The sequence below is a fragment of the Sorex fumeus genome, unplaced genomic scaffold (genome assembly GCF_029834395.1).
Source record: "Sorex fumeus unplaced genomic scaffold, SorFum_2.1 ptg000094l, whole genome shotgun sequence".
Lineage (NCBI taxonomy): Eukaryota > Metazoa > Chordata > Mammalia > Eulipotyphla > Soricidae > Sorex > Sorex fumeus.
The window spans coordinates 21,149,457-21,175,908 of record NW_026606151.1 but is presented as its reverse complement, the minus strand read 5'-3'; the positions used below and the strand labels follow the sequence as shown (position 1 = coordinate 21,175,908).

The 26,452-nt window shown below is 48.2% G+C and overlaps 6 protein-coding genes across 6 annotated transcripts; 4 read left to right on the top strand and 2 right to left on the bottom strand.

Moving 5' to 3' along the window:
* Positions 1-1,760: 1,760 nt before the first annotated feature.
* On the top strand, positions 1,761-26,414 carry LOC130040254 (uncharacterized). Its single transcript, XM_056132278.1, has 5 exons — positions 1,761-2,046; positions 2,693-2,701; positions 2,950-3,321; positions 5,017-5,026; positions 25,778-26,414. Exons 1-5 carry the CDS (start codon positions 1,761-1,763, stop codon positions 26,091-26,093), a joined length of 993 nt encoding a protein of 330 aa, XP_055988253.1. The 3' UTR covers positions 26,094-26,414.
* Positions 5,394-6,074, top strand: H1-5 (H1.5 linker histone, cluster member). The gene has a single exon (XM_056132270.1). The coding sequence runs from the start codon at positions 5,394-5,396 to the stop codon at positions 6,072-6,074; it is 681 nt and encodes a 226-aa protein (XP_055988245.1).
* On the bottom strand, positions 6,623-7,160 carry LOC130040250 (histone H2A type 1-D). The gene has a single exon (XM_056132274.1). It carries the CDS (start codon positions 7,123-7,125, stop codon positions 6,733-6,735), a length of 393 nt encoding a protein of 130 aa, XP_055988249.1. The 5' UTR covers positions 7,126-7,160; the 3' UTR covers positions 6,623-6,732.
* Positions 13,419-21,029, top strand: LOC130040097 (26S proteasome regulatory subunit 10B-like). Its single transcript, XM_056132119.1, has 2 exons — positions 13,419-13,521; positions 19,686-21,029. The coding sequence occupies exons 1-2, from the start codon at positions 13,419-13,421 to the stop codon at positions 20,903-20,905; spliced, it is 1,323 nt and encodes a 440-aa protein (XP_055988094.1). The 3' UTR covers positions 20,906-21,029.
* On the bottom strand, positions 21,672-22,052 carry LOC130040252 (histone H2B type 1-K-like). The gene has a single exon (XM_056132276.1). It carries the CDS (start codon positions 22,050-22,052, stop codon positions 21,672-21,674), a length of 381 nt encoding a protein of 126 aa, XP_055988251.1.
* LOC130040249 (histone H2A type 1-D) lies at positions 22,366-22,844 on the top strand. The gene has a single exon (XM_056132272.1). It carries the CDS (start codon positions 22,366-22,368, stop codon positions 22,756-22,758), a length of 393 nt encoding a protein of 130 aa, XP_055988247.1. The 3' UTR covers positions 22,759-22,844.
* Positions 26,415-26,452: the final 38 nt, after the last annotated feature.

Below are 26,452 nucleotides of genomic sequence, written 5' to 3'. Positions count from 1 at the left end.
GCCCCCCCCAGGCCCAGCCCTCACCCCCTAACCTCCTTAGCAACGGACTTTGACCTAGGTGGAATGGGGGCAGGTTGGAGAAACCCTATAAAGGCCACCTTGAACAAAGGAAGGGCGGGCATATACTGCCCAAGCCCAGGTGCTGCTTGGGCCCAAGTGGCTGAGCAACATATGGTGCCCAAGTATGTGTGTTGCCTGCATCTTCCCTCTTGAGATGTGTACTTTCATATTTTCGTGTCCAGTGCTGGGATGTGTCTTCTCACAGGGGCTCTTTCTGCGCCCTTAGAAAAGTCTGTGTTCTCTTGAGCGCCCCTCTCTCTCTCTCTCTCTCTCTCTCTCTCTCTCTCTCTCTCTCTCTCTCTCTCTCTCCCCTACCTCAAAAACCCTCCAAATAAAATAACATCTATTTACTTCGCTGCTTGTCTACTCCTGAAATTCTTTTCTGCAAGGCAAGACAAGAACCCAATAACCCCGGGTCCCTGGTGGTGGAGGCAGATGGGGAGAAAGTGACCGTCTTTCTCCTCCCCGCTACACATAAGTCACCCGTGGGGCCCACTGACATCAAGGGGACATATGGGATGCCTGGGGATAGAACCTGGGTCGGTGAGTGCAAGGCAAGTGCCCTACGTGCCCTACTCTGACCCTAGTTGTAGCTTGTTCTCTGAGGGGACCCACCACTCTGTGTGGTGCCTCAGTCTCCCTCTCTTCAAGAGGCCAGGATTTATCTCTCAAGGATTGACCACACACATCCTTTATCTCTTTCTTCTTCCCTTCTATTTCTCAAAAGTCCTTGCCCAGGGGCTGCCCTAGCTATCTGCCTTCAGTACTTTCAGAGTAGTCAGTTCCTAGAGATAAACAAGGTGACCCATCCACACCCCTTAGAGCCACAGGGAAGTCTTGGGGGTCCTCATTACTGTCTAGGTCTTTAAATTTGGAGCTTCTGTCCTGAAGTTCAAAGCAGTTTCTGGTGGAGATTTCCCAGTTTAACAAAAGAGGAAGCTCTTAATCCACAGGTTCCTTAAACGCGGATAAGCAACATGGGGAGAAAAAAAGGGTAAAGTTATTCTGCCCAAATGTGAGTCACTAAGAATTAGAAAAGAAAAACAAAAGCAACTACATGAATAACAAAAGAGTAAAAATAAATGCAGAAGAGCCAGGAGACCTGCAACGGCCCTCCAGGGAAAGGGTAATTGCACTGCCAGGTTTCCTGTGGATTCTATGGATATTTAAGCAAACCCACTCTGCATAACAGGAAAGCAGGAATAGCGAGTCCGCATCTAGGATTTTTCCTTCCAGCTAGGACAATGGATGTTTAGAGACCAGAAGGAAAAAATATCTAGAAGTTACAGTTTCGCCTGAACTGCTGCACACAAAGGCACTGGGGCAGGAAATGGGGAAAAAGAGAGAAACTAACACACCCGAGGCATTTTCTTGCCTGCCTTTCTCTCTCTCTCTCTCTCTCTCTCTCTCTCTCTCTCTCTCTCTCTCTCTCTCTCTCTCTCTCTCTCTCTCTCTCTCTCTCTCTTTCTCTCTGTATGAGATAGAGCATTACAAAGCTTTTCACGATGGATTTCAGTCATTCTACGTTCCAACGTTGCTAAAAGGTTTTTAAGCCCCGCCTTTCCCGAGGTCCCGGGAGTGGGCGGGGCCTCGGATCCGGGAGACGCTCCGTGCTCGTAGTTCCCAAACAGGTCCGACATGGTACTATATAAATCGCTGCTGGCTGGCTTCGAAGAGGTAGTTGTGTCTTTGGTCCGAACATGTCTGGTCGCGGCAAAGGCGGGAAGGGCCTGGGCAAAGGCGGCGCCAAGCGCCACCGCAAGGTGCTCCGCGACAACATCCAGGGCATCACCAAGCCCGCCATCCGCCGCCTGGCCCGGCGCGGCGGCGTCAAGCGCATCTCGGGGCTCATCTACGAGGAGACTCGCGGGGTGCTCAAGGTCTTCCTGGAGAACGTCATCCGCGACGCCGTCACCTACACCGAGCACGCCAAGCGCAAGACCGTCACGGCCATGGACGTGGTCTACGCGCTCAAGCGCCAGGGCCGCACCCTCTACGGCTTCGGCGGCTAAGTGTTCTACGATTCATTTTCTAACAAACTAAAGGCCCTTCTTAGGGCCGCCCAAAACATCAGTTTCAAAGAGTTGGAGACACAATTTGCTTTTTAGACTGGGGAGTGGAAAACTTTTAAGTTTTCACGAAGGGCAGGGGTAGAGCACTTTCATACTATGAACAGCAAACTGTCTAAACGTGTCGGTCTAAACCAAAAAGTCCATGTCTCAAATCCCCGTGTTGGTAACACAAAGCAAATTTAGGGAAACTGAGCAATGATATGCACACCATAACTGCTAGAGAAAAATAAATCGTCCCTCAAACTCTGCAGTAGCGCAGTGGAGTATTTAAAGCCACTTAGTCTACGTTTAAGTGCATTTTATTTTACATAAACTATTGTTGGCATCCTAGAGTTCATTGATACCTTTCAACGTTTTCAGGTTTTCAGTTTTAGATGCCTTCTACGAGAGAGAGAGAGAGAGAGAGAGGTGTGTGTGTGTATGTGTGTGTGTGTGTGTGTGTGTGTGTGTGTGTGTGTGTGTGTGTGTGTGTATCAGGGACGGGAGATTGTTGGTGGCATTAGCAGTACTCAGGGTTTATTAGCTTCTGGCTGTGTGCTCAAAATCATTCCTGACTTCAGAGCGGGGCCGTATGTGGTGCCAGGAACCGAATCCAGACCGTCCGCGCGGGCAAAAGAACCGCCCTCCCCAAAGTTCCATTATGTTTTTCTTTAACTTTTCAAGATTTTTCTTCCTGTACATTGTCCTAACCGAAAAGGCGGGAAGCCGCTTCCTTTCCCTACAAGATTAAACAAAGAACCAATCATGTGCTGGGAAGGGCGGGCACAGACTCTTGTCCAATCAGAACGCGTAGGCTGCCTATAAATACCGGGGCGAGCCGCAGCTTTTTCCATTCGTCTTTCTCTGCACTCTCTTGTGATGGCTCGTACCAAGCAGACGGCTCGCAAGTCGACCGGCGGCAAGGCGCCCCGCAAGCAGCTGGCCACCAAGGCGGCCCGCAAGAGCGCGCCGGCCACGGGCGGCGTCAAGAAGCCGCACCGCTACCGGCCCGGCACCGTGGCGCTGCGCGAGATCCGCCGCTACCAGAAGTCCACCGAGCTGCTCATCCGCAAGCTGCCGTTCCAGCGGCTGGTGCGCGAGATCGCGCAGGACTTCAAGACCGACCTGCGCTTCCAGAGCTCGGCCGTCATGGCGCTGCAGGAGGCCTGCGAGGCCTACCTGGTGGGGCTCTTCGAGGACACCAACCTCTGCGCCATCCACGCCAAGCGCGTCACCATCATGCCCAAGGACATCCAGCTGGCCCGCCGCATCCGCGGAGAGAGGGCGTAAAGTTTTCACTGGAAACCCTCCCAAACCCCTCCCAAAGGCTCTTTTCAGAGCCCCTAAATTCTCACCAAGGAGAGCTTGACACCGAGTTAAGAGCAAGTGCATAAATTGTAACCCTGACACGGTTATTCAGTCCATGAGTAAGTCCCATATCAGTGACAGTCTTTGTATGCCTAGGTGCTGCACAGGGTTTCTTTTGGAATACCTTTTATTTTAGTGACAGATGACCCATTTCCTGTGTTATGCTAACTAAATCCAGGGAAAACATACAGGATGCTGTTTTTCATAGCAGATTTTTTTGACAGGTTACTTAACCCTCTCTATTAATAAAAGTAAAATGTGGCAAGTGACGTAAATGCTGCAAAGAGATCTGAGCTCTCCTGCCCTTAAATTCATGGAGCGTTCCTATCCCCTTTAAAGATAGGGAAGCTCTTTAACTGAGAATAGCCAAGACAAGTGGAGCTATTTCGTTGTTTTCTAACAATTTAGAAATCAGAAAGCTATTCTTAGCTAGATTAGATTATAACAAGCAGTCATTCAGCTTGTTCATTGTTTCCTTGGAGAACTTTCCAGGAGGGAAGAGGCAAGGCAGTTCTTAAACCTGTATTCCAGTCCTCCAGGAGAAAGTGCATTAGCCACACTAAAGAGATTACCCAGACTCTCCACTGGAATAGCTGACTGCTGACTGCTGGAGAGAACCTAATAATCATCACTACATCTCCCTTAGTATCCACAAAACATGAAGACAAAAGTCTGTTCATTCTCCACCCACCCAATAAAGAGCAAACTTTTCCAACCTACTCCTTTCCAATCTCACTTGTATTGCCTCTATTTCCGTGTATTTTGTAATGTTTCCCCAGAATTATTCTGAGCCTCTAACCTCCAGTTCCTCAACCCCTAATATTCCTTTTTTTTTACATAGATAATGAATTCTTCTAAAACAGGTCTCTAAGAGAATTATTCTTCTAAAACAGGTCTCTAGTAAAACAAAAATAGTCACACTGACAACTCCTGGCTGCTTACCGGAGAAAAGAATTTGTTAAATGTTATGAAAGATGGGAATTCAGGAAGAATATCTTGAAAATGTGACAAAAGTCCCATGTAATAACTAGTTTCTGAGATGCATTAAGAGCCCTTAAACAATTGTCAGCATATATCCCCTCCTAAATTATGTTTTCTAGGCTGAGCACTTTTCATTCTTATTTTATGGATTTGCCTCAGAAGAGACTGAATCTTTAATAATGATGATAACAAATAACTTGGAAGCCAGATGATTGACACCTGTAGTCATAGCACTATGGACCCCTGCAAGACAGAAGTCACTTTGGCAACTGGGCTCTTCCAAGCTGCAAAATACCAAAAGACATTGGTGCATGGAAAATGCAGGGAGGCCGAACCGGTTTTTGAAGTAAGGTCTATGTGATTAATTTGCAGCTGTGGGCAAGGGGCCGCCCCTAACTTGTGTTACTCGCTACACTTAGGAATAAAGCTTCTGCCCAAACTAAAATACCTAATGTCCTTTCTCTTGAAGAAATCAAAGGACGAAACGAAAGGCAACGACTTGGGGTAGAAAAATTCACTTACTAGTTAGTAGAAATTTACACAACACGCCACTAAGCAGCAGTTATGTCCTAAATCCGGCGGACGCCTCGGGAAAGCTGGAGGGATTTTTAAAAATATCTTTCCTCGTTTGCACGAATTTCCTAAAAACACAAACCAGACCGTGAGCCTCGGGGCTCTTTTCCTCCTTCAGGACCTCCAAAGGACCAATTCTCAACTGTTGTATTCAGCATTTAAGCAAATTTCGGGGGCGAACAAACACAACTTGGAGGTCCGACGGCGGGAAGCGGCGGGCAGAGGGCGGTGGATTGGACGCTCCACCAATCACAGGCCGGCGCCGGCTTATATAAGCCCGCGGCCCGCGGCCGGCAGCATTGCAAACTTTGCTCTTTGCATCGGTAGTTGCTCTCCTCTCGGCGTCCTTTTCCCGTCGCAATGTCGGAGACGGCACCAGCTGAGACCGCGGCCCCCGCGCCGGTGGAGAAGTCCCCCGCCAAAAAGAAGGCCACCAAGAAGGCGGCGGGTGGCGGCGCGGCCAAGCGCAAGGCGGCGGGACCCCCGGTGTCCGAGCTGATCACTAAGGCGGTGGCCGCGTCCAAGGAGCGTAACGGGCTGTCCCTGGCCGCGCTCAAGAAGGCGCTGGCCGCGGGGGGCTACGACGTGGAGAAGAACAACAGCCGCATCAAGCTGGGGCTCAAGAGCCTGGTGAGCAAGGGCACCCTGGTGCAGACCAAGGGCACCGGCGCCTCGGGCTCCTTCAAGCTCAACAAAAAGGCGGCCTCCGGGGACGCCAAGCCCAAGGCCAAGAAGGCGGGCGCCGCCAAGGCCAAGAAGCCCGCGGGGGCCACCCCGAAGAAGCCCAAGAAGGCGGCGGCGGCCAAGAAGACCGTCAAGAAGACCCCGAAGAAGGCCAAGAAGCCCGCGGCAGCCGGCGTCAAGAAGGTGACCAAGAGCCCGAAGAAGGTGAAGGCGGCCGCCAAGCCCAAGAAGGCGGCCAAGAGCCCCGCCAAGCCCAAGGCGGTCAAGCCCAAAGCGGCCAAACCCAAGGCGGCCAAGCCCAAGGCAGCCAAGCCCAAAGCCGCAAAGGCGAAGAAGACCGCGGCCAAGAAGAAGTAGGAAGGTCACTTTGCAAAAGTGACACAACCCCAAAGGCTCTTTTCAGAGCCACCCAAAAGATCTTGCAAATTAGCTGGGCACTGCACTTGATTTTGGTTTCGCCAACCCTCTCTTCCCTGCACTGAAGGAAACCCTAGGAATGTTTCATGTAGGTTTCCCGCTCGGCGGGTCTTTCCCACTAGTTGTTCCTGGCTGCGACTTCGAAGCTCGCGCGCCTGCATTTCATTGGTCGGGGCCTGAGGACGTTTTATCTAAGCGCCACGATGAGGCGGTCCTGCAGGTTCCGTGTGTGAACAACGGGAGGGGAACTCTACTTTTAGGAAACGGTCTATTTTTTCCCTGCCAACAATAAAAATTTAAAAACCGTTTGTTTTCTTTTTAGTTAACCAACATTCCCACATGCTCAGGGGCTGCTGTAACTCTAGCTCTGATCATTGACTTGCGTGCTGTGTAGGCGCGCGTACAATTCACCCCGCTGTCTCCACACCGGACCATCAGTTTTATTGGTGGATGAATCGATAAGCGAAGGATTTCACATGCTTTTTTAGTAATGCATGCATGCAAAAAGTGGTTCAACTCCTCCAAGAATTTGTAGGTGGCTCTGAAAAGAGCCTTTGGATGGTTTGGACGGGAGACTGAGAATCAGATTACGGTATTTCTATTTGCCCTTGGCCTTGTGGTGACTCTCGGTCTTCTTGGGCAGCAGCACGGCCTGGATGTTGGGCAGGACACCGCCCTGCGCGATCGTCACTTTGCCCAGCAGCTTGTTGAGCTCCTCGTCGTTGCGGATGGCCAGCTGCAGGTGGCGCGGGATGATGCGCGTCTTCTTGTTGTCGCGGGCCGCGTTGCCCGCCAGCTCCAGGATCTCGGCCGTCAGGTACTCGAGCACGGCCGCCAGGTAGACCGGGGCGCCGGCGCCCACCCGCTCCGAGTAGTTGCCCTTGCGGAGCAGCCGGTGCACTCGGCCCACGGGGAACTGCAGGCCGGCCCGCGACGAGCGGGTCTTGGCCTTGGCGCGCGCCTTGCCGCCCTGCTTGCCGCGTCCAGACATGACGGGAGCTGCTCGGAAACCTGCCTGCGCTCTGAACCGGCTTCGCCACAGCCGCTCTACTTATAATCGTCACTAAGCGCGAAAAGGAAGCTGCACAATTGGTTTAAACATTATGCGGTTTGAAATAAGTTCGCGATGATTGGATGCGAGGGTGACGTCATAGGCCACAGCCGTCACCACGATTAGACGTAGGCATCTATGACACTCTTTGCATAAAGAACTGTGAATTAAGAGGACGCCTAGCGCCTACATTTATTCTTTTTGGATGTAGTTAGTGCTTTTTATCTCATATAGCCCAGAGAAGTCCACTCCCTCCCCACCAAGGGCTCCTTTTGTTCTAGAATAATCCTCAACTCGTGAATTGAGCAAATCGCTAGGAAACTCACCCTCCTCTTAGAACAGGTCGATCGTCGTCCAACTGGGACCACCAGAAACCACAAGAATAACAGCTGTGACAAAAGGTATTCAGATGTTAAAGATATTAAGAGCTTGTTTGAGGCATGTGTCCATAGGAAATTCTAGTGTTAGGTTTATTTTTAACTTTCACTGGCTTGATTTTCATTCTTAGCCAAGAGAGCAAAACTCTTTATTTCCTCTCATGGTGCATAATCTACATGACTTGGGAATAATCACGTAGCCACTGGTCACTTGATCAGTTTTATATTCTGGTGTCTTACTCTTCTTGCATCCAATGGGACTCAGTTTTAATTATTTTCGCCTTAATTTATTCCATTGTAATTTAATCCATTCGTGTATCTGGTTTAAGACAGTATCTGGCAGTACTCTGGGGATACTCCTGGCTCAGTGCTCAGAGGATGTGTCCTATAATGCCCTGGAGGCCACGTAGTGCTGGGGCTCAAACCCGGACTCCCAGCCTACCAAGTATCCACTCAGCCCAGTGAACTGTCCTCTCATGCCCCTAATTATTCATGCATCAGAATTGCTGGTAGAACTTTGGAGATGTTCTGTCCTTGCCAACGCCCCACCCACCAGATTCTGACTCACCTAAAGGACTCTGCCTCTTCTATGTGTGAAACTCCAGGTGCTGCAAACGGATATGAAGATGCACAGTTTTGTGAGAAATGTTGGAAGCAGCCACTAAGCTGGCGCCCCTGACCTCAACCACTGAGGTTTGTGCTGTGATGATTCTTGCCACTTGGTGCCAGTGTTGGGTCAGGCTCTAGCTGAAATGATATGCGAGGCCTAGTGAGGAGAGAGGCGGCCTGCTAGTTGGCTCTGGCCCTCTTGACGGCAGAGGCAGAAAGTCAGGACTTGTCAGAAGTTCCTTTCTAAAGAAAGAGAAAGGAACCCCACCTGGAAAGTAGCTGAGGCCTCCAGCCTTTGAGGGAGCTTTTCCAGCCGCTAGGAAGCTCCTGCTTCAGGTAAGCTCTTACAACCCTCGCCCTTGCCTCGAGAACGCAAACCACCATCCAGGCTGCCCTCACGTTCCTGACGGTCAGACCCCTAGGAGGTAGCAAATACCTGCTGGCTTAAGATGCTAAATTTTGGAATCAAGTATTATACACACATTGAGTTGATAAGGCACCAACAAAAATTTGAGCTGCTCTCTGGCTTTTACGATAGGCGAGGAGATAACAGGAGCCCTGGGTTGCCATTGAGTGTGAATGATGTTATAGGCACTTTTTTTTTCTTTACTTTTTGGGTCCCACCCTGCCATGCTCAGGGCTGACTCCTGGCTCATGCACTCAGGAATTACCCCTGGCGGTGCTCGGGGGACCATATGGGATGCTGGGAATCAAACCTGGGTCGGGCCGCATGCCAGGCAAACTCCCTTCCCGCTGTGCTATCGCTCCAGCCCCTGTTATAGACACTTTTTAAGACCAACGATGTAAGTGTTCGTGATAGCTTGGGCCTACAAGTAGACTTGGTAGTGCAGCATTATGGTAATGGACTGGCCTCTGTAGAGCTTGGGGTGATTCCTGTGTCGAAAGGTGCCTTCCCAAAGATGTTGGCAAGGTTGTTCCTAGAGTCTGTGAATGACCTCGTCCAGGCCTCTCCCTAGCATCACAGAAATTTCCATCCATCTTCACATCTCCCCCTACATATGTCTGTGTCCAGATTTCCTTTCCTTTTAATTTTCCTTTTTGGGAAACGGGGATGAATGTCAGGCCCCGGTGTCCATCCCACCCCCATCCCTTGTGGTGCTCAGAAGTTATTCCTGGCTTTTGTGTCAGGAGTGGCCTCTGGTTCTCAAGGAACAATATGTGGTGCTAGGAATCTGGATATTCAGGTCCTGTACTCTCTCTGTCCCTGTCCCTGTCCCCTCTCCACCCCTGGATTTCACCTCCCGCCCTTGTTTTGTAAGTTATTAGGTCATAACCAGTGATGCTCAGGGCTTTCTGATGATTCTGCATTCCGGAATTAGTCCTGGCAGTGCTCAGGGGACCATATGTGATGTCAGGGATCAAAACTGAGTGGACTGCTTATTAGGCAAAAACCCTAATCACTTATACTGTGTCAGCCCATGGCTTTCTCTTTTTTTTTTTTTTTTTTTTGGTTTTTGGGTCACACCTGGTGATGCACAGGGGTTACTCCTGGCAGTGCTCAGGGGACCATAATGGGATGCTGGGAATCGAACCTGGCTGGTCAGGTGCATGCAAGGCAAACACCCTACCCACTGTGCTATCTCTCCAGCCCCTGGATTTCTCTTTCTTAAAAGGATTCTTATATGCCCAAAATCAGATGACTGGATAAACTATGGCACATCTACACCATGGAATACTCTGCAGCCACCAGGAAAAATGAAGTCATGAAATTCGATTATAAAATGGGTGGACATGGAGAGTATCATGCGGAGTGAAGTGAGTCAGAAGGAGAGGGACAGACATACAAGGATTACACTCATTTGTGGGATATAAAAAAAAGAATAGCATGAAACTAATATCCAAGGACAGCAGAAATCCTGAAGTCCAGGATTGGTCCATGTTTGGGAGCTTGTCTCAAGTACTGGAAGGAGAAGGCAGATGGGATAGGGTAGGAACTTCTGTGGTAGTTTGGAAAGAAATGATCACTCTGGATAAGAACTGCATGGTGAATGGAGGTAAGGGAGCAAACATGATAACCCTCAGTACCTGTATTGCAAACCACAATGCCTAAAAGGGGGAGGGGGAGAGAAGAGAGAGATAGAGACAGAGCCAGAGCAGAAAAGTGCCTGTCAAAGAGGCAGGCTGGGGGCTGGAGCAATAGCACAGCGGGGAGTGCGTTTGCCTTGCATGCAGCCGACCCGAGTTTGATTCCCAGCATCCCATATGGTCCCCCTGAGCACTGCCACGAGTGATTCCTGAGTGCAGAGCCAGGAGTCAACCCTGTGCATCGCCGGGTGTGACCCCCAAAATCAATATATAAAAAAGAAATTTAAAAAAAGAGGCAGGCTGGGGGTGGGGTGATGGGAGGGAAACTGAGGACATTGGTGGTGGGAATTGTGCACTGGTGAAGGGATGGGTGTTGGAACATTGTATGACGGAAACCCAATCATGAACAGCTTTGTAACTGGGTAGCTCATGGTGATTCAATTAAAAAAAAAAATACTTACATTCGAATGTGGGCTAGAGCGATAGCACCGCGGTAGGGCGTTTGCCTTGCACGCAGCCAACATGGCCGACCCGAGTTCGATTCCTCCGCCCCTCTCGGAGAGCCCGGCAAGCTACCGAGAGTATCTCGCCCTCATGACATATTCGATATGCCAAACACAGTAACAACAAAGTCTCCAATGGAGACGATACTGGGCCCGCTCGAGCAAATCGACCAACTGGAGGGCCTTTACCTTTACATTTGAATGCATCCCACTCAAGTGACATTTTAATTTCATTACCTTTTTTAAGATGCCTCTACAACCAAATGTGGTTCCAGCTGAAAGCTAGAACTTGGATAGATATATTTTGGTGGACAGAGAGAGAAAAACATTTTTTAAAGGGCATCTTAGAGGCCAGAGCAATAGTACCGCAGGTAGGGAGTTTGCCTTGCATGTGGCTGACCTGTGTTTGATCCCCGTCACCCCTCCTCCCAAGCCCCCTCAGGAGTGATCCCTGAGCACAGAGCCCTCTGGGTACAGCCCAGTGTGGCCCAATAAACAGAACCAACAAAGAAAGATATCAAAGATAATGCGCAGGCTTTGAACACCTGAGCCCTGCCTTCAGGGCCTGGCAGAACCTGGAGTAGCCCAGGAGCACTGTAATATGTGCCCTGGGGTTGAGAGTTCAATTCTGCCCAAATATTAAAAAAAAAAAAGTAATGATAAATATGAATGGCTTCCATTGCCCTTAAGTCATTTTATTTAGGAAATATGAAAGAGTCCCACAAGAGAAGTTATATACTGCAAGTTAAGATGTCAGACACTCAAGCTGAAGTGTAGAAAGGATTTTAGCTCCATGAGAACCAAAGACCACAGAATTGATCATTTTTACAGGGAGGGCCACTCCACTACCATGATGTTTAGAAACCGGCTCAGTCATTGACCTTCTTCGAAACTCTATTTGTGTTCATCAGTCTGGCTTATCTGTGAAGTAGCTATAAGAATGGCAGCAGCCTCAAGGAACTAGCTCCATCTGTGACCTTCCAACACAGAACAAAGGAAGCGCAGGTCCAGGAACAGAGGGGCATGGTGCACTTGGGATAAACACGTGTGAGGAAGTGTTTCTATAGGTTACACAGTCACTGGAACAGCCTGACAAACCCTCAGGCAGCAGCTGTGAAACTTTTCCCTTCTCACACCCATTTATACTCTGCAAATGTTCAAGTGTGGGTTTCCAGAGGTTCCGACTATTGCTATTTACTTATTAGACTATAACTGGGAAAATGATTCATTGAAAAATTACAAAAATTGGGGCTAGAGAGATAGCACAGCGGGTAAGGCGTTTGCCTTGCACGCGACCGACCTGGGTTCAATCCCCAGCATCCCATATGGTTCCCTGAGCACCGCCAGGAGTAACTCCTGAGTGCAGAGCCAGGAGTAACCCCAGTGCATTGCCAGGCGTCACCCAAAAAGCAAAAATAAATTAAATAAAATAAAAATTACAAAGATCAAGGGCCAGAGATCGTACAACAGGTAAGGTATGCTGGCAGTTGAAAATCAGGAAGGTTGGAAGGTCGGGGAAGCAGCTCAGTAGCTGCCTAGCATGCAGCCATCCTGGGTTTGATCCCAGGAACCCTATATACAGCCCCTCCCCTCCCCACCACCACATCAGCAGGTGTGACCAAAAAAAAGAAAAAGAAAAAAATTACTAAATTACAAGCATCCGTTCTCTGTTAACATACACATTTTATGAAAAGCTGCTATATTTTCAAAATAGCAAAATTCTGTGAGGCAGACTGACCTAATTTTACAAATATCTGGCTTGAGACCATTGTAGTCTTTACTTGTTCCTCCATCCAATGAAACTGGCAGTTGAAAATCAGAGGAGGGGTTGGAGCAATAGCACAGCGGGCCGGGAATTGCCTGGCACGCAGCCAACATGACCAACCCGGGTTCGATTCCCAGTATCCCATATGGTCCCCCGAGCACTGCCAGGAGTGCATGAGCCAGGAGTAACCCCTGAGCATCGCTGGGTGTGACCCAAAAAGCAAAATTTAAAAAAGGAAAGAAAATCAGAGGAAGCAGCTCAGCAGCAGTGCACTCACCCTTTATGTGTGAGGCCCTGGGTTCGATCCCTAGCACTGGGGGGCAGGAGATGAAAGTAGAAAAGGAAAATCATCTTTAGGACTATTATGAATATGATTTTAGCCCCACTCACTCGACAAAATGGCCTCAAAAGGCTCTCTCCACAAGTGTGGTCTGGGACCCCAAGTTTCCCAGACAACATTTGTGGAAATTTCTGTCCTCAGGACAAAAAGAGTAAGACGAACATCTCCTTTGTGAGGTCAGGGGCCATGGGGGAACAGGTGCTGTTGACTTGACTGTGGGATTCCAGAATGCCGTGGGATCTAAAATTAGACTCCCAACAGTGGGAAGGTATTAAAATGAAAAATCGGGGTTTCTGGGGGATAAGGGTCACATTCTACAGTGCTCCAGGTTATTCCTGACTCTAGTGCTCAGGTACCAGAGATTGAACCGGGGTCCGCCATGTGCAAGGCCAGTGCCCTAACTTTCATCCTCTCTCTCTCTCTCTCTCTCCCTCTCTCTCTCTCTCTCTCCCCCCGCAGCAGCCTTTTTGTTGCTTTTTGTTGTTAATCTTTGTTTGTGGGGGCAGTTGGGGAGGAGGGGATGCCACACCAGCAGTGCCCAGCGCTTACTCCTGGCTCTGTGTGAGTTTCAAAAGAAAAGGCGTGGGCAGGCAATGGACGAGTGTTCAGTGGCCGAGAACCGTTCCCCTGACCAGACCTTGCCACGGATGGACAAAAGTCCGGGCGAACGGAGAAGAAACAGGGTCTGGGCCCCAGGCTGGTTGATAGTCTATTTCTCTCCCCCACCGTCGTCTGATCTCTCCCATTACAGCATGGTTGTACTTGTAGTTTTGGTCATAGTCACAGTCATCATCCTAGTCTCCTCGTAGACCTCTAAATCCTCTACTTCCCTATCTCATCCTCATCCTCATCCTCTAGTCCTTACCTTCCAGTCATCTGAGTCTCTTTATAACTATATCCCCCTCTTTCCCCTTACAGCACAGTTAGATGGAAATCATGAAGGGTGGGGCTACACAGAGGTGGGGTTAAACATTGTCATGTAAACAACAAACAGAGGTCCAGCTATTCCTGCAGGGGAAGTTCTAGGGGATTAACTCCAGGACAAAAATCTCATCTGCGGGTTCAGCACTCCAGATTACTAGGAAATCCGCTCAAGGGCGGGATTCCATCCAGGGTAATTGCTTTATCCTTTCCTCAGCTCCTAATCCATTTAAACGCTGTAGCACTGTCCTCCCTTTGTTCATCGAGTTTGCTTGAGCGGGCACCAGTAATTTGCTTGAGAGGGCACCAGTAACGTCTCCGTGGTGGGACTTTTTGTTATTGTTTTTGGCATTCTGAATACACCATGTGGAGCTTGCAGGCTGGGCTGTGCGGGCAGGATACTCTCTGTAGCTTGCCAGGCTCTCCAAGAGGGACAGAGGAATCGAACCTGGGTTGGCCGCGTGCAAGGCAAACGCCCTACCCGCTGTGCTAATGGCTCCAGCCCACCCAGGGCTATTGCTTCCTCCTTTCCTCAGCTAGTAATCCATTTAAATAATCATAAGCAAATTTACTTCTTGTAATATTTCTAGTCATTTTATATGAACACAGTTAAGAGATATATTAAGCTTCAAGGGTGGCTCTTCTGGCAACATCTCGCTCTATATTCCAGACCACAGTCCCCAAGCTTTGGGGTGCTGGGGAGAATGGAGACTAAAGCAGCCTGGGGATAGGGGCCAGGCCGTAGGTGACAGAGGACGCAGACCCCCTTGTGCCTAGAATTCTGCCCCGGAAACGTCTTTCCCAGGTTCATTACCGTCACAGCTCTACATAATAGTCTCTAAAATGTCATACTCCGGGTCCGAGAGATAGAATAGCGGGGAGGGCACTTGTCGGGCATGCTGCCAAGCTGGCTTCAATTCCTGGCACCCCACAGGATCTCCTGAGAGCCACCAGGCGTGATCCCAGAGCACAGAGCCAGAGTAAGCCCTGAGCACCATCCTAGGGCCCCAAACAGAAAATACAAACAAACAAACAAAATGAATCAAGAGAAAGTAATTAATTAGCTAAGTATCACTTTTCTGGGGATAGTGATTACACACTTTCCTTGCATGCAGCGGGCTCCAGTTCAATCCCCGGCACCATGACACTGCCGGGAGTTAATCTCGGCACAGAACTAAGAGTGACCCCGCCGCCAAGGACCACTGGCTACAATTCAAAAGCACATTCAAAAACAAAAGTCACTCTCTGGTAAAATCTCTTTTCCCAACAATACTTCCCTTTTCCCACAAGTAGTGTCAGTCCTGCGGCCCTGGACGCTGCCTCCAGAGCCCTGAATGCTGGTGTTCCCTGAGAAGCGCTTGTCCAGCTCGGAGCAGGCGGGTTCCACGGTGGAGTTTGGCCCAGTCCCTCAGCAGACAGCCTGCAGAAGGCTCCAGGGGGTCCATTGGAGGGGGGGGGGGTCTCTGCTACCCGGCACGGCCTTCAGGACCGTGGGCAGGTTCCTGCGTGTTTCTGCATTCAGGAATGTGCTCAATCATCTCTAGGCCATCAGGCCCATCCCCCATGCCTGTGACCATCCCCCCACCCACACCCTAACCACCACCCCCTCCCCGCCAGTGCACTCCCACCCCCTCCCACTGTAGCGTCTATCCTCTAGCCTGGCCAAATAGGTCAGCAAAAAGGGAACAGATCAGACAGTAAATTGGGGGACAGCAGATGCAGGACGAGCAGCCGAGTGTCCTTGCCCATTCCGAGAACACGTTCAGTTTCACTCGTAGCCACAAAGCCCAGGAAGGGGATTCTTCGATGCGCCCAGCCAGTGGTCCAGAGAAGACGCCTCTGTGCGTGGGGCAGAGCCAGTGGAGGGGGTGTGGGGCTTCTGAGCCGGATGTGGGGGCTCCTTCCCTCTTGGGATCCCCATGAGGAAAGTGGAGTTCCTTGGTGTCCTTTGTGTTTTGGAGACCACACCTCGTTGTGCTCAGAGCTTACTCCTGGCTTTGTGCTCACAGATCAATCCTGGAAGGCCTCCGGGCATCATGCAGGGTGCTGGAGACTTAAACCTGGGTCGCAGCCTACAAGGCCAGCACTCTGCCTGTTGTATGTTGTGACCCCTCTTCTATGTTTTGAAGATCTAGGGTTCACGGGCCTGAACAGCACACCCCAACACACGGTCCACTGTGTGGCAATGTTTTCCTTGCAGTGTCTTTTCTATGCATCAGGCTGACGCTGCATGTGAATTTCAAGGCTGCTGCTAAGTTGTTGTTTTTTATATTTTATTTATTTATTTATTTATTTATTGCTTTTTGGGTCACACCCGGCAATGCACAGGGGTTCCTCCTGGCTCTGCGCTCAGGAATTACCCCTGGAGGTGCTCCGGAGACCATATGGGATGCTGGGAATCGAACCCGGGTTGGCCGCGTGCAAGGCAAATGCCCTACCTGCTGTGCTATTGCTCCAGCCCCCTGCTGCTACGTTTAAAGCCATGGGGGTGGAGTCGTGGCAGTCTGAGAACCTGGAGCAGGATTCTGGGTTAGGTCTCTCATCATGGAAAGTTACCCATTTCCGGGAATGAGAAATAGTCCAGGAATAAGTCACTTGCCAGTTACTTGAGTTTGTGTCATCAAGCCTGATTCAAATCCCCTGGGGAGCACTGCCAGGGGTCACTCCTGAGCACAGGGTCTAGAAATAGCCCCTCGGCCCTGCTGAGTGACACCCAACCTTGCTGTCATCACCACCCACCCAATAAAGCTACCCACCTCTTCTCAGCATTACTCAGTCACATGATCTTCCTCCACCAGTGAATTACAGGAAAGAGAAAGACTTGATCAGGAACAGGGACCAACTGGGTTATCTCCCTGGGAGGCCTTAAGTTTTTTCTTCTGAGACTGATCATCAGCACCTGGCCAACAGCCGGCAGCCTTGGCACCTTTCAAACACTTCTTGTCCACTGGTAGCCTCTGCAAAAGAAGTGAAAAGAAACAACATTCGAACAAACAGTCCCAAAGGGGACAATCGGGTTGGGTTTTCGTGGCAATTCTGATGTTTGGGCAATGCACTGCTTGCAGAAAGATGCCCTGGAGTAAATTCGAATGGTCTTGTGTCGGGCACAAGTCAAGAGGTCTCAAAGTACATCTGAAGGTGAAAATGGTTTTCCAAGTCCTAGAATCTAACTTTATTTACAAATAAATAAGGCATTTGTGTGTGTTCAAAGGCGTGTGTGTGTGTGTGTGTGTGTGTGTGTGTGTGTGTGGCCAGGTGTGAAAAGAATTTCCTAACTGTGAGTCAGTCTCCTTAGCTTAAGTTGCACCCAGAGCGATTCTGCAGGTTCAGGCTGTGATGGCTGGTATGTGTGGGCTTGGCAGATCTCTAGATAGCAGGCTGACTGGTCAGACCAAACACAGAGTGTTTAGAGGATGAGATTAACATTTAAATCATTAGTAGAACCTAATGCAAAGGCTATGCAGCTCCAGAGTAAGACAATTACTCCTCCCTCAAAGTTTTTTTTTCCTTGTTACTTGTCTGTTTTTTGTTTTGTTTTGTTTTTGTTTTTCAGGTTTTTGGCCTGTTTTTTTGGCTTTTGGGTCACACCCAGCGGTGGTCAGAGCTTACTCTGGGCTCTGACCTCAGGAATCGCTCTGGCAGGGCTCAGGGAATCATATGGGGTCCAGGGAATTGAACCCGGGTTAGCGGCAGGCATGTAAGGCAAGTGCCCTACCTGCTATACTATCACTCTGGCCATTGCGTACAAGTTTTTGCAGTGGGACACTGACTTTTCTCTTGTTCTCCTGCTTGCCAACTCACCTTATGCATCTTGGAATTGCCAATTTTTCTTCATATAATCAATTCCGGGGTCTGGAGCAATAGCACAGCGGTAGGGAGTTTGCCTTGCGCGCAGCTCAGCCCGGCTGAGCAGGGTTCTATTCCTCCGCCCCTCTCAGAGAGCCCAGCAAGCTACTGAGAGTATCCCGCCCGCATGGCAAAGCCTGGCAAGCTCCCCGTGTTGTATGCAATATGCCAAACACAGTAACAACAAAGTCTCAAAAATGGAGACATTACTGGGCCCGCTTGAGCAAATCGATGAGCAACAGGAGGACAGTGACAGTAACAGTGACGATCAATTCCATACAAGAACATAGCTACGCACCTCATTTTGTGTTCTAGGAAAGGGCCTCATTTACATGTGAAATCCTCTCTGTTTTTTAAAATAACACATAGATCTTAATAGTAAAGGTGCTGTAGTAATTTCTGTCACACAACATATATGTCTGGCAGGGATGGCACTAGTGGGAAACCACATGCTTCCAATTCATGTGAAAAACAGGTTCAATCCTTAACACCACCACCAAGAGAAAAAATGTGTACACACTTAAATAGGAATGGCTAATGATTTACTTTTAGCCAGGAAAGGGGCCAATAAAACAGTAGACATAAAAAGGGAGTCTTTGGGGGCTGGAGCAATAGCACAGCGGGTAGGGTACTATTGCTTGCACCTGGCCGACCCAGGTTCGATTCCCAGCATCCCATATGGTCCCCTGAGCACCACCAGGAGTAACTCCTAAGTGCAGAGCCAGGAGTAACCCCTGTGCACCAAAAAGGGAAAAAAAAAAAATAAAGGGAGTCTTTGGGATAAAGAGCCACTGCTTTTTATAAATTCTCCTCTGTAGCCCCCAGAAATGTAGCCCATTGAATGAATTGCCACAGGACTTCCATGAATGGATCACAACTTCCACTTGGCCATCAGTCTTTTTCTCCTAAGCTTTAATGAAAAGTAAATACATCCTAGAAATCCCCCCCCCCCCCCATTTGACTTTTCGGTGGCATAGGATTCAGTAGAGAGAGAACACATGCAATTTATATTTAAATGTAGCAAGCTGGGGCTGGAGCAATAGCACAGCAGGTAGGGGGTTTGCCTTGCACGCGGCCCGGCCGACCCGGGTTCGATTCCCAGCATCCCATCTGGTCCCCTGAGCACCGCCAGGAGTAATTCCTGAGTGCATGAGCAAGGAGTAACCTCTGTGCATTGCCGGGTGTGACCAGCAAAAAGCAAAAAAAAAAAAAAACCATAAAATAAAAAAATAAATGTAGCAAGCTAACTTCATCATTACCTGCTGCCTCCGTGCCTCTTGGCCCCTGCCTGTCAGGAAAGTCGCCACTGCATGTTTGTAATATGTTCATGAAGCAAGCTCCTAAAGCATCTTAAAAATCATACATGCCAGGAAATATGCTTAAATAATAGGTCATTTGGTTACACTCTTTTTTTTTTTTTTTTTTTTTTTTGCTTTTTGGGTCACACCCGGCGATGCTCAGGGGTTACTCCTGGCTCATGCACTCAGGAATTGCCCCTGGCGGTGCTCAGGGGACCATATGGGGTGCTGGGAATTGAACCTGTGTCGGTCATGTTGGCTGCGTGCAAGGCAAACGCCCTACCCGCTGTGCTATTGCTCCAGCCCCTGGTTACACTCTTAAGGCTTCATAAAATGATAAATCTTTGGTGTGGTGACTGATGTCTCTGAAATTCTGAGTAGCTTGTGTTAACAATAATTTTTCTCTGCTTTTTTTTTTTTTCACTTCAAGTGCGCTTGCTCTTCTGGCTATAAACTTGTTGCTAGTGTTCTCCTAAGCAAAAACTAAAAATAAAAGCCAGCCATTCCCTTCATCCAAGTCTCCTAGTACATAATATTCTCATGCAGAAACTGGAAGCTTATTCAATCGGATAAAAGTATCATCAATTCACTTCAGTCAATGAAATGTGGAAAGATCTCCAGGCTGATTTCTGGAAAATATCAAAATAGTTGAGTAAGACATTTCTAAGGGCATTAAAAAAAAAAATTTCCTAGATTTGGGGTAAAATTGGGCGCGCGGCTGGGAAGGGCTCCGAGCTGCTTCCAAATGTTTACTTGCTAATTTGTATGTCATCCGTTCAGCAGAGAACAATTAAGTACGAGAGAAAGTAAACCTAGAGATTCCCAGCATCCCCTCTGAGCCACGGCTTCTCATCATCGCAGACCCTAGAGATAAGGCTCTCCAGGACTACCGCAAGAAACTGCTGGAGCACAAGGAGATCGACGGCCGTCTCAAGGAGCTCAGAGAACAATTAAAAGAACTTACCAAACAATATGAAAACTCTGAAAATGACCTGAAGGCCCTACAAAGTGTTGGACAGATTGTTGGTGAAGTACTCAAGCAGTTAACTGAAGAAAAATTCATTGTTAAAGCTACAAATGGACCAAGATATGTTGTGGGTTGTCATGGACAGCTTGACAAAAGTAAGCTGAAGCCTGGAACAAGAGTTGCTTTGGATATGACTACTTTAACTATAATGAGATATTTGCCAAGAGAAGTGGATCCACTGGTTTATAATATGTCTCACGAAGATCCTGGAAATGTTTCTTATTCTGAGATTGGAGGGCTCTCTGAACAGATTCGGGAATTAAGAGAGGTGATAGAGTTACCTCTTACAAACCCAGAATTATTCCAGCGTGTAGGAATAATTCCTCCAAAAGGCTGTTTGTTATATGGGCCACCAGGTACAGGAAAAACACTCTTGGCGCGAGCTGTTGCTAGCCAGCTGGATTGCAATTTCTTAAAGGCTGTATCTAGTTCTATTGTAGACAAGTATATTGGTGAAAGTGCTCGTTTGATCAGAGAAATGTTTAAGTATGCCAGAGATCATCAGCCATGCATCATTTTTATGGATGAAATAGATGCTATTGGTGGACGTCGGTTTTCTGAGGGTACTTCAGCTGATAGAGAGATTCAAAGAACTTTGATGGAGTTACTAAATCAAATGGATGGATTTGACACTCTGCATAGAGTTAAAATGATCATGGCTACAAAGAGACCAGATACATTGGATCCTGCTTTGCTTCGTCCAGGAAGATTAGATAGAAAAATACATATTGATTTACCAAATGAACAAGCAAGATTAGATAAATTGAAAATCCATGCAGGTCCCATTACAAAGCATGGTGAAATAGATTATGAGGCAATCGTGAAACTTTCTGATGGCTTTAATGGAGCAGACCTGAGAAATGTTTGTACTGAAGCAGGTATGTTTGCTGATAATGATTTTGTAGTGCAGGAAGACTTCATGAAAGCAGTCAGAAAAGTGGCTGATTCTAAGAAACTAGAGTCTAAATTGGACTACAAACCTGTGTAATTCATTATAAGGTTATTTTTGATGACTGCATGACAGATGCTGACTTCATGTAAAAATAAAGGAAAATGATGTATGTATTGGCAATGATTTCATTAAAAGTATACGAATAAAAGTATGTATGAATAACATAAAAAAAAAAAGTAAACCCAGAGGGAAAACTGGCAGAAAAATAGAAACGAGTGGCCCCTTATCCAGAATATGAGAAATTAGACACGGAAGACGCCCTTAATTTCAAATTCCGCGCGCAGTGTCGGGATTGGCCACGACCGCAGCGCCGGCCGCGTGATTCCCGCTACAGTCCTTACGTGCATATGAATTCGAATCCTTCTGCCTTTCTAATAATATGTCATGAAATGGAAAGTGATCAAGTTAAATGTTCTATTCCGGTGTATCAAACTGCTCTTTTAAGTAAATACGTGAAACCCTGGCTCAGGGACTCGGAAATTCCGAACGGAACCTTGGGACACGTTGACGATTTTTCAGACCGGGGACTTTGAAAGACACACAAGAAAGGAGGCGTCTCTGACAAGCCTATTCTTGGACAGCAGGCCCTGGGAAGAGTCCCAGCGCCGACTACCGCTTGAATTGCAGTTAAAGTACTTTCCAACAGGACCTAATCAAAGAAACGCAGGACTTGCTTCTTTAGAGCAAATAGCACTTACCCGGCAGGAAATGCTGAGTGCCAGTTCTCTTTAGAAGATTGAGTGGCTCTAAAAAGAGCCTTTGGGGTGACACGGATGGGGCCTAGCGCACCGAGGCAGAGGGCTCACTTGGCGCTGGTGTACTTGGTGACGGCCTTGGTGCCCTCGGACACGGCGTGCTTGGCCAGCTCCCCGGGCAGCAGCAGGCGCACGGCCGTCTGGATCTCCCGCGACGTGATGGTCGAGCGCTTGTTGTAGTGCGCCAGGCGGGACGCCTCGCCGGCGATGCGCTCGAAGATGTCGTTGACGAACGAGTTCATGATGCCCATGGCCTTGGACGAGATGCCCGTGTCGGGGTGCACCTGCTTCAGCACCTTGTACACGTACACCGAGTAGCTCTCCTTGCGGCTGCGCTTGCGCTTCTTGCCGTCCTTCTTCTGCGCCTTGGTCACGGCCTTCTTGGAGCCCTTCTTCGGGGCGGGCGCGGACTTGGAAGGTTCAGGCATGTTCCTGGTAAAACCTGCGGATAGGCAGAGGGGGAAGAAATGTGTGTGAACCTAGAAGCGATCTCTATTCACTGCACGTTTAACAAAGGAGGCAGTGAATAAGCCCTTGTGTCTGATTGGCTGAGAATCCTGAACTCGTCATCCAGTCGCCCAATCAAAGTAAAGTATTTCAAACCCCTGATTTGATTGGTTGACGGTCCGCTGTCTGCTAACCAATAGCACAGTAGCCTTTTCGAGCCCAGTAAAGACTATAAGAATGTAACCCCAGGGCTGCCGAGACGAGTGCTCCTGCGCTTAATTGCTAATTATAATCATGTCTGGACGAGGCAAGCAGGGCGGCAAGGCACGCGCCAAGGCCAAGACCCGCTCCTCCCGAGCCGGATTGCAGTTCCCCGTGGGCCGAGTGCACCGGCTGCTCCGCAAGGGCAACTACTCGGAGCGGGTGGGCGCCGGCGCCCCGGTCTACCTGGCGGCCGTGCTCGAGTACCTGACGGCCGAGATCCTGGAGCTGGCGGGCAACGCGGCCCGCGACAACAAGAAGACGCGCATCATCCCGCGCCACCTGCAGCTGGCCATCCGCAACGACGAGGAGCTCAACAAGCTGCTGGGCAAAGTCACCATCGCGCAGGGCGGCGTCCTGCCCAACATCCAGGCCGTGCTGCTGCCCAAGAAGACCGAGAGCCACCACAAGGCCAAGGGCAAGTAGATGGCTTTCCCATAGTTCGCAGCGTTTTTGCTTCCTGACCAAACCAAAGGCTCTTTTAAGAGCCACCCATCTTGTCACCAAAAGGCTGTATACTCTGATATTAGATGTCGGGATAGTGTTGAGTATAAGTCGTTTAATACTTTGTGCTGAATATAAAAATGCTCTATACAAAGGCATACTCATGAACTCGAATGCTAACCCTCACCCACTTTACTCACAGCCACTTCAAGTCTAATGAAGGAATTTCAGTTTCCATTCGCAGCTGTTTCTCCTAATGATGGAAATGCTAAGCACGTGAAATGAAAAGTACCAAGAAGCCTCATGGGTTCAAGTTTAGACTGCAAGGCTGGAGCAACAGGAATGTTTGTTCATGGTGGGCCCTTGTTTCAACCTGGCATTCCCATCTGGCCACCCACACACCCCAACCACCAGAACCTTGCTTGAGTACCAAGGCTGATCCCTGAGCCAGGAGTTACACCTAGGCACAGCCACATGTGTCCCAAATCACTGGCACCAAAAAACATGCCAATGCTGATTTTGATGCATTACATTCCTAATTATATTGGTTTATCCCATCCCACACTTCTACCAGGAAGAGGCACCATATTCATTACATAACTGGTATGGGGTTTGTATATCAAATCAATTAATGCCTAACTCATGAGCTTGTTTAAAATATAACATTCATGTAAATATAGTTTATGCTGTTGAGTTTATGTTCATGAGAGATAATATAGCAGATTTATTTTTGGTTGCTGCTGGCCCACACCTGATGATGCTCCTGGCTGGGGACTGAACCCAGGTTGAGTGCATGCAAGTTTAGCACCTTACCCATTGTAATATCACTTCAGCCCCATGTGACAGATTTATAGAAGTATTATTTGAACTTTTCTTTCTGGAGTTGGTCTCATTGATTTTTCTCTCCACAAGATCTGGACAATTGGGAAAGCTGTCATTCCCTGATTACCAAATGAAAACTTGCATATGTTCAGATTTCCATCTGTCCTCACTGACAAACCTAGAAACATGAACACACTACTAATTTTGTAATAAAAATCTTTATAAAGTAGGTGATCTATGGGCTGGAGAAATTGTACTGGCCTTGCAAGCAATTGGGGTTTGATTTCCTGTAACCTGATACTGTTCCCCAAGCATTTTAGGACTCCCTGAGCATAGGACCAAGAGTAAGCTTGGAGTACTGCCAGGTGTGACCCAAAAGCAAAGCAAAACAAAACCAAAAATAAAAGGTGTCACTAAAACAAGTAAGTCAAAAGGTAAATGAGGATATTACTTGGAAGAAAATATAAAGCATTGCTAAATATGTAATTTTACCGTAAAATTGGAAAGAGTCATCAACAGCCAAATATTTTGTTTTTCGGCAACATTGTGAAGCTTTGTTGAGAACCCAGATAGGACTACATGCAAGGCAGGTGCCCTTCCTGCTGTACTATTGCGAGGGTCCCTAACTATCTAGTATTTAAATAACTGCTAGTACAAGAAAGGATGTTACTGGGCAGGACAATGGAAGAGTTTTTGTGATTTAGGGGAGCAGTTATTTAAAGAAAAGCAGAGTCTGAGCAAAGTTGTTAAAACGGAAGTGTTCTGAATCAAGGAGCCATGAACAAATGAGATTTCTGTGGTTCCCACAAAATAACTTTTGCCCAATGACTGTTTTATGTGATTTCTATAAATGTAGAATATGGATAAAAAGCTGTTGGTTCAAAAGACTTGATGGAGAGCCAAACAATGCATGGTGAAGATCCTACATGTTCCTAAAATCATCAGAAATGACAGTAGGTACTCGACGGCTGATGCAATAAATATTCTACCCCAAAATGACAGTAAATATCTAATAGGACAAGGTTAAAATAAAAATGGATTTAATATTTTTTAACAGTAACTGTATTAGAAGTAAATATTAGTTATTTTAATGGATAATTTAAAGTCTACTTTTTCTTCAAAGATAGCTAAGGGGTCAATAGTGATAACACAGTCGCTCTGGCCCTTGCCTTGTGAACGGTCTGCCTGGGCGTGATCCCCAGCATCCCATATGGCCCTGTCAGAAGTGACCCCTGAGTGTAGAGCTGGGAGTAAGCTCTAAAAACAGCTGAGGGTGTTTTTTGGGGGAAAAAAAAAAGACTCAAAACAAGCCTTTCTCAATAGGCAAATTATAGGCCAGCATAATCTGATTATCCTATAGAAATGTTCTTATAGTGAATACCAGTGCAGTGGGTAAAAACCTAATTAAATGTGGATAAACTAAAACAAAACTTTAAAAAAAAAAAACCTTGCCACGTAGGATTTCGGTTAAAATTGTATTAAAAATAATTTATAGAGGAACGCCTGGTAAATGTTAAAAATCTCTGTGGAAACTGAGGGAAAATATCAAAGTATTACAAATGATAATATGTAGCATGGTCCAGCATGATATAGGTAGTGGGATAATGGGTTGATTTAAAAGCATGATCACAATAAATAAATAAATACAATTTTAAAATAAAAACAGCATGATCGCATTGAAAAGCAACTATTTAAAACTCAGTACAAGGGAGAAAGCAGTGATCAGTCTGAGGCTAAACATAACCCCAACAGCAGTACAATTTTTTATCTTATTAGTGCTACAATATAAAATATTTTCTATGTCATATAAACTGCAGAGATTGCAAAAACGGTCACATATGCATTAAACAAAATTAAAGAGATACCTCTAACAGTTTCCCAGAATACCAGATACCTCACATCTTTGTGCGGCAAGAAAATGGATTTTATTTCTCATCTCCCTGGATTTTCTGCAATCTGCTCTCAAAAGGAATTCTAAGAGCCTTATTAGGTGGCAAAACAGTTTCTCAAAAGAGAAAAACGACGGAGCGGTTTTTTTTTTTTCTAAATAACTTCCCCTCCCCCACCCGGAGCGATTTCCCGCCTCCCTCCCTGGGGTTCTCAATTCGGTCCGCCAACGGCCTTATAAAGGCCTGCAGCGACGGAGCCCGGCCACTGAGCTCCCGAGACTCACAGTCAGCAGCATGTCCGGACGCGGCAAAGGCGGGAAGGGCCTGGGCAAGGGCGGCGCCAAGCGCCACCGCAAGGTGCTGCGCGACAACATCCAGGGCATCACCAAGCCCGCCATCCGCCGCCTGGCCCGGCGCGGCGGCGTCAAGCGCATCTCGGGGCTCATCTACGAGGAGACCCGCGGGGTGCTCAAGGTCTTCCTGGAGAACGTCATCCGCGACGCCGTCACCTACACCGAGCACGCCAAGCGCAAGACCGTCACGGCCATGGACGTGGTCTACGCGCTCAAGCGCCAGGGCCGCACCCTCTACGGCTTCGGCGGCTAAGCTCGCACCCCATCACCAACCCCCAAAGGCCCTTTTCAGGGCCCCCACTTGATCTGCTAAAGAGCCGCAATGCTGACTTGTCCTCGGGAGCCTCTTGCAGTTTCCCCGCGGTTCCCTTAACGTCCTGGACTTGATTAGGTGCTTCGAAACTGAAAGCTTTCAGGTGGGTCTCGTGCCACGCGCCTAACCGTTTCCTGCAGAAGCCTTTTGCGGGAAGATCACGGGAACGGTAATAGTCTGTAATTTACACAGTACTTAAGCTCACAAACTACAGCTGGCTCTCTGAAACATCGCGCTAAGCAGAGAACTGCACGTCATTGTGTCGTGCAGTTTCACAAGGGATTTTGCTTCTGGTTTAA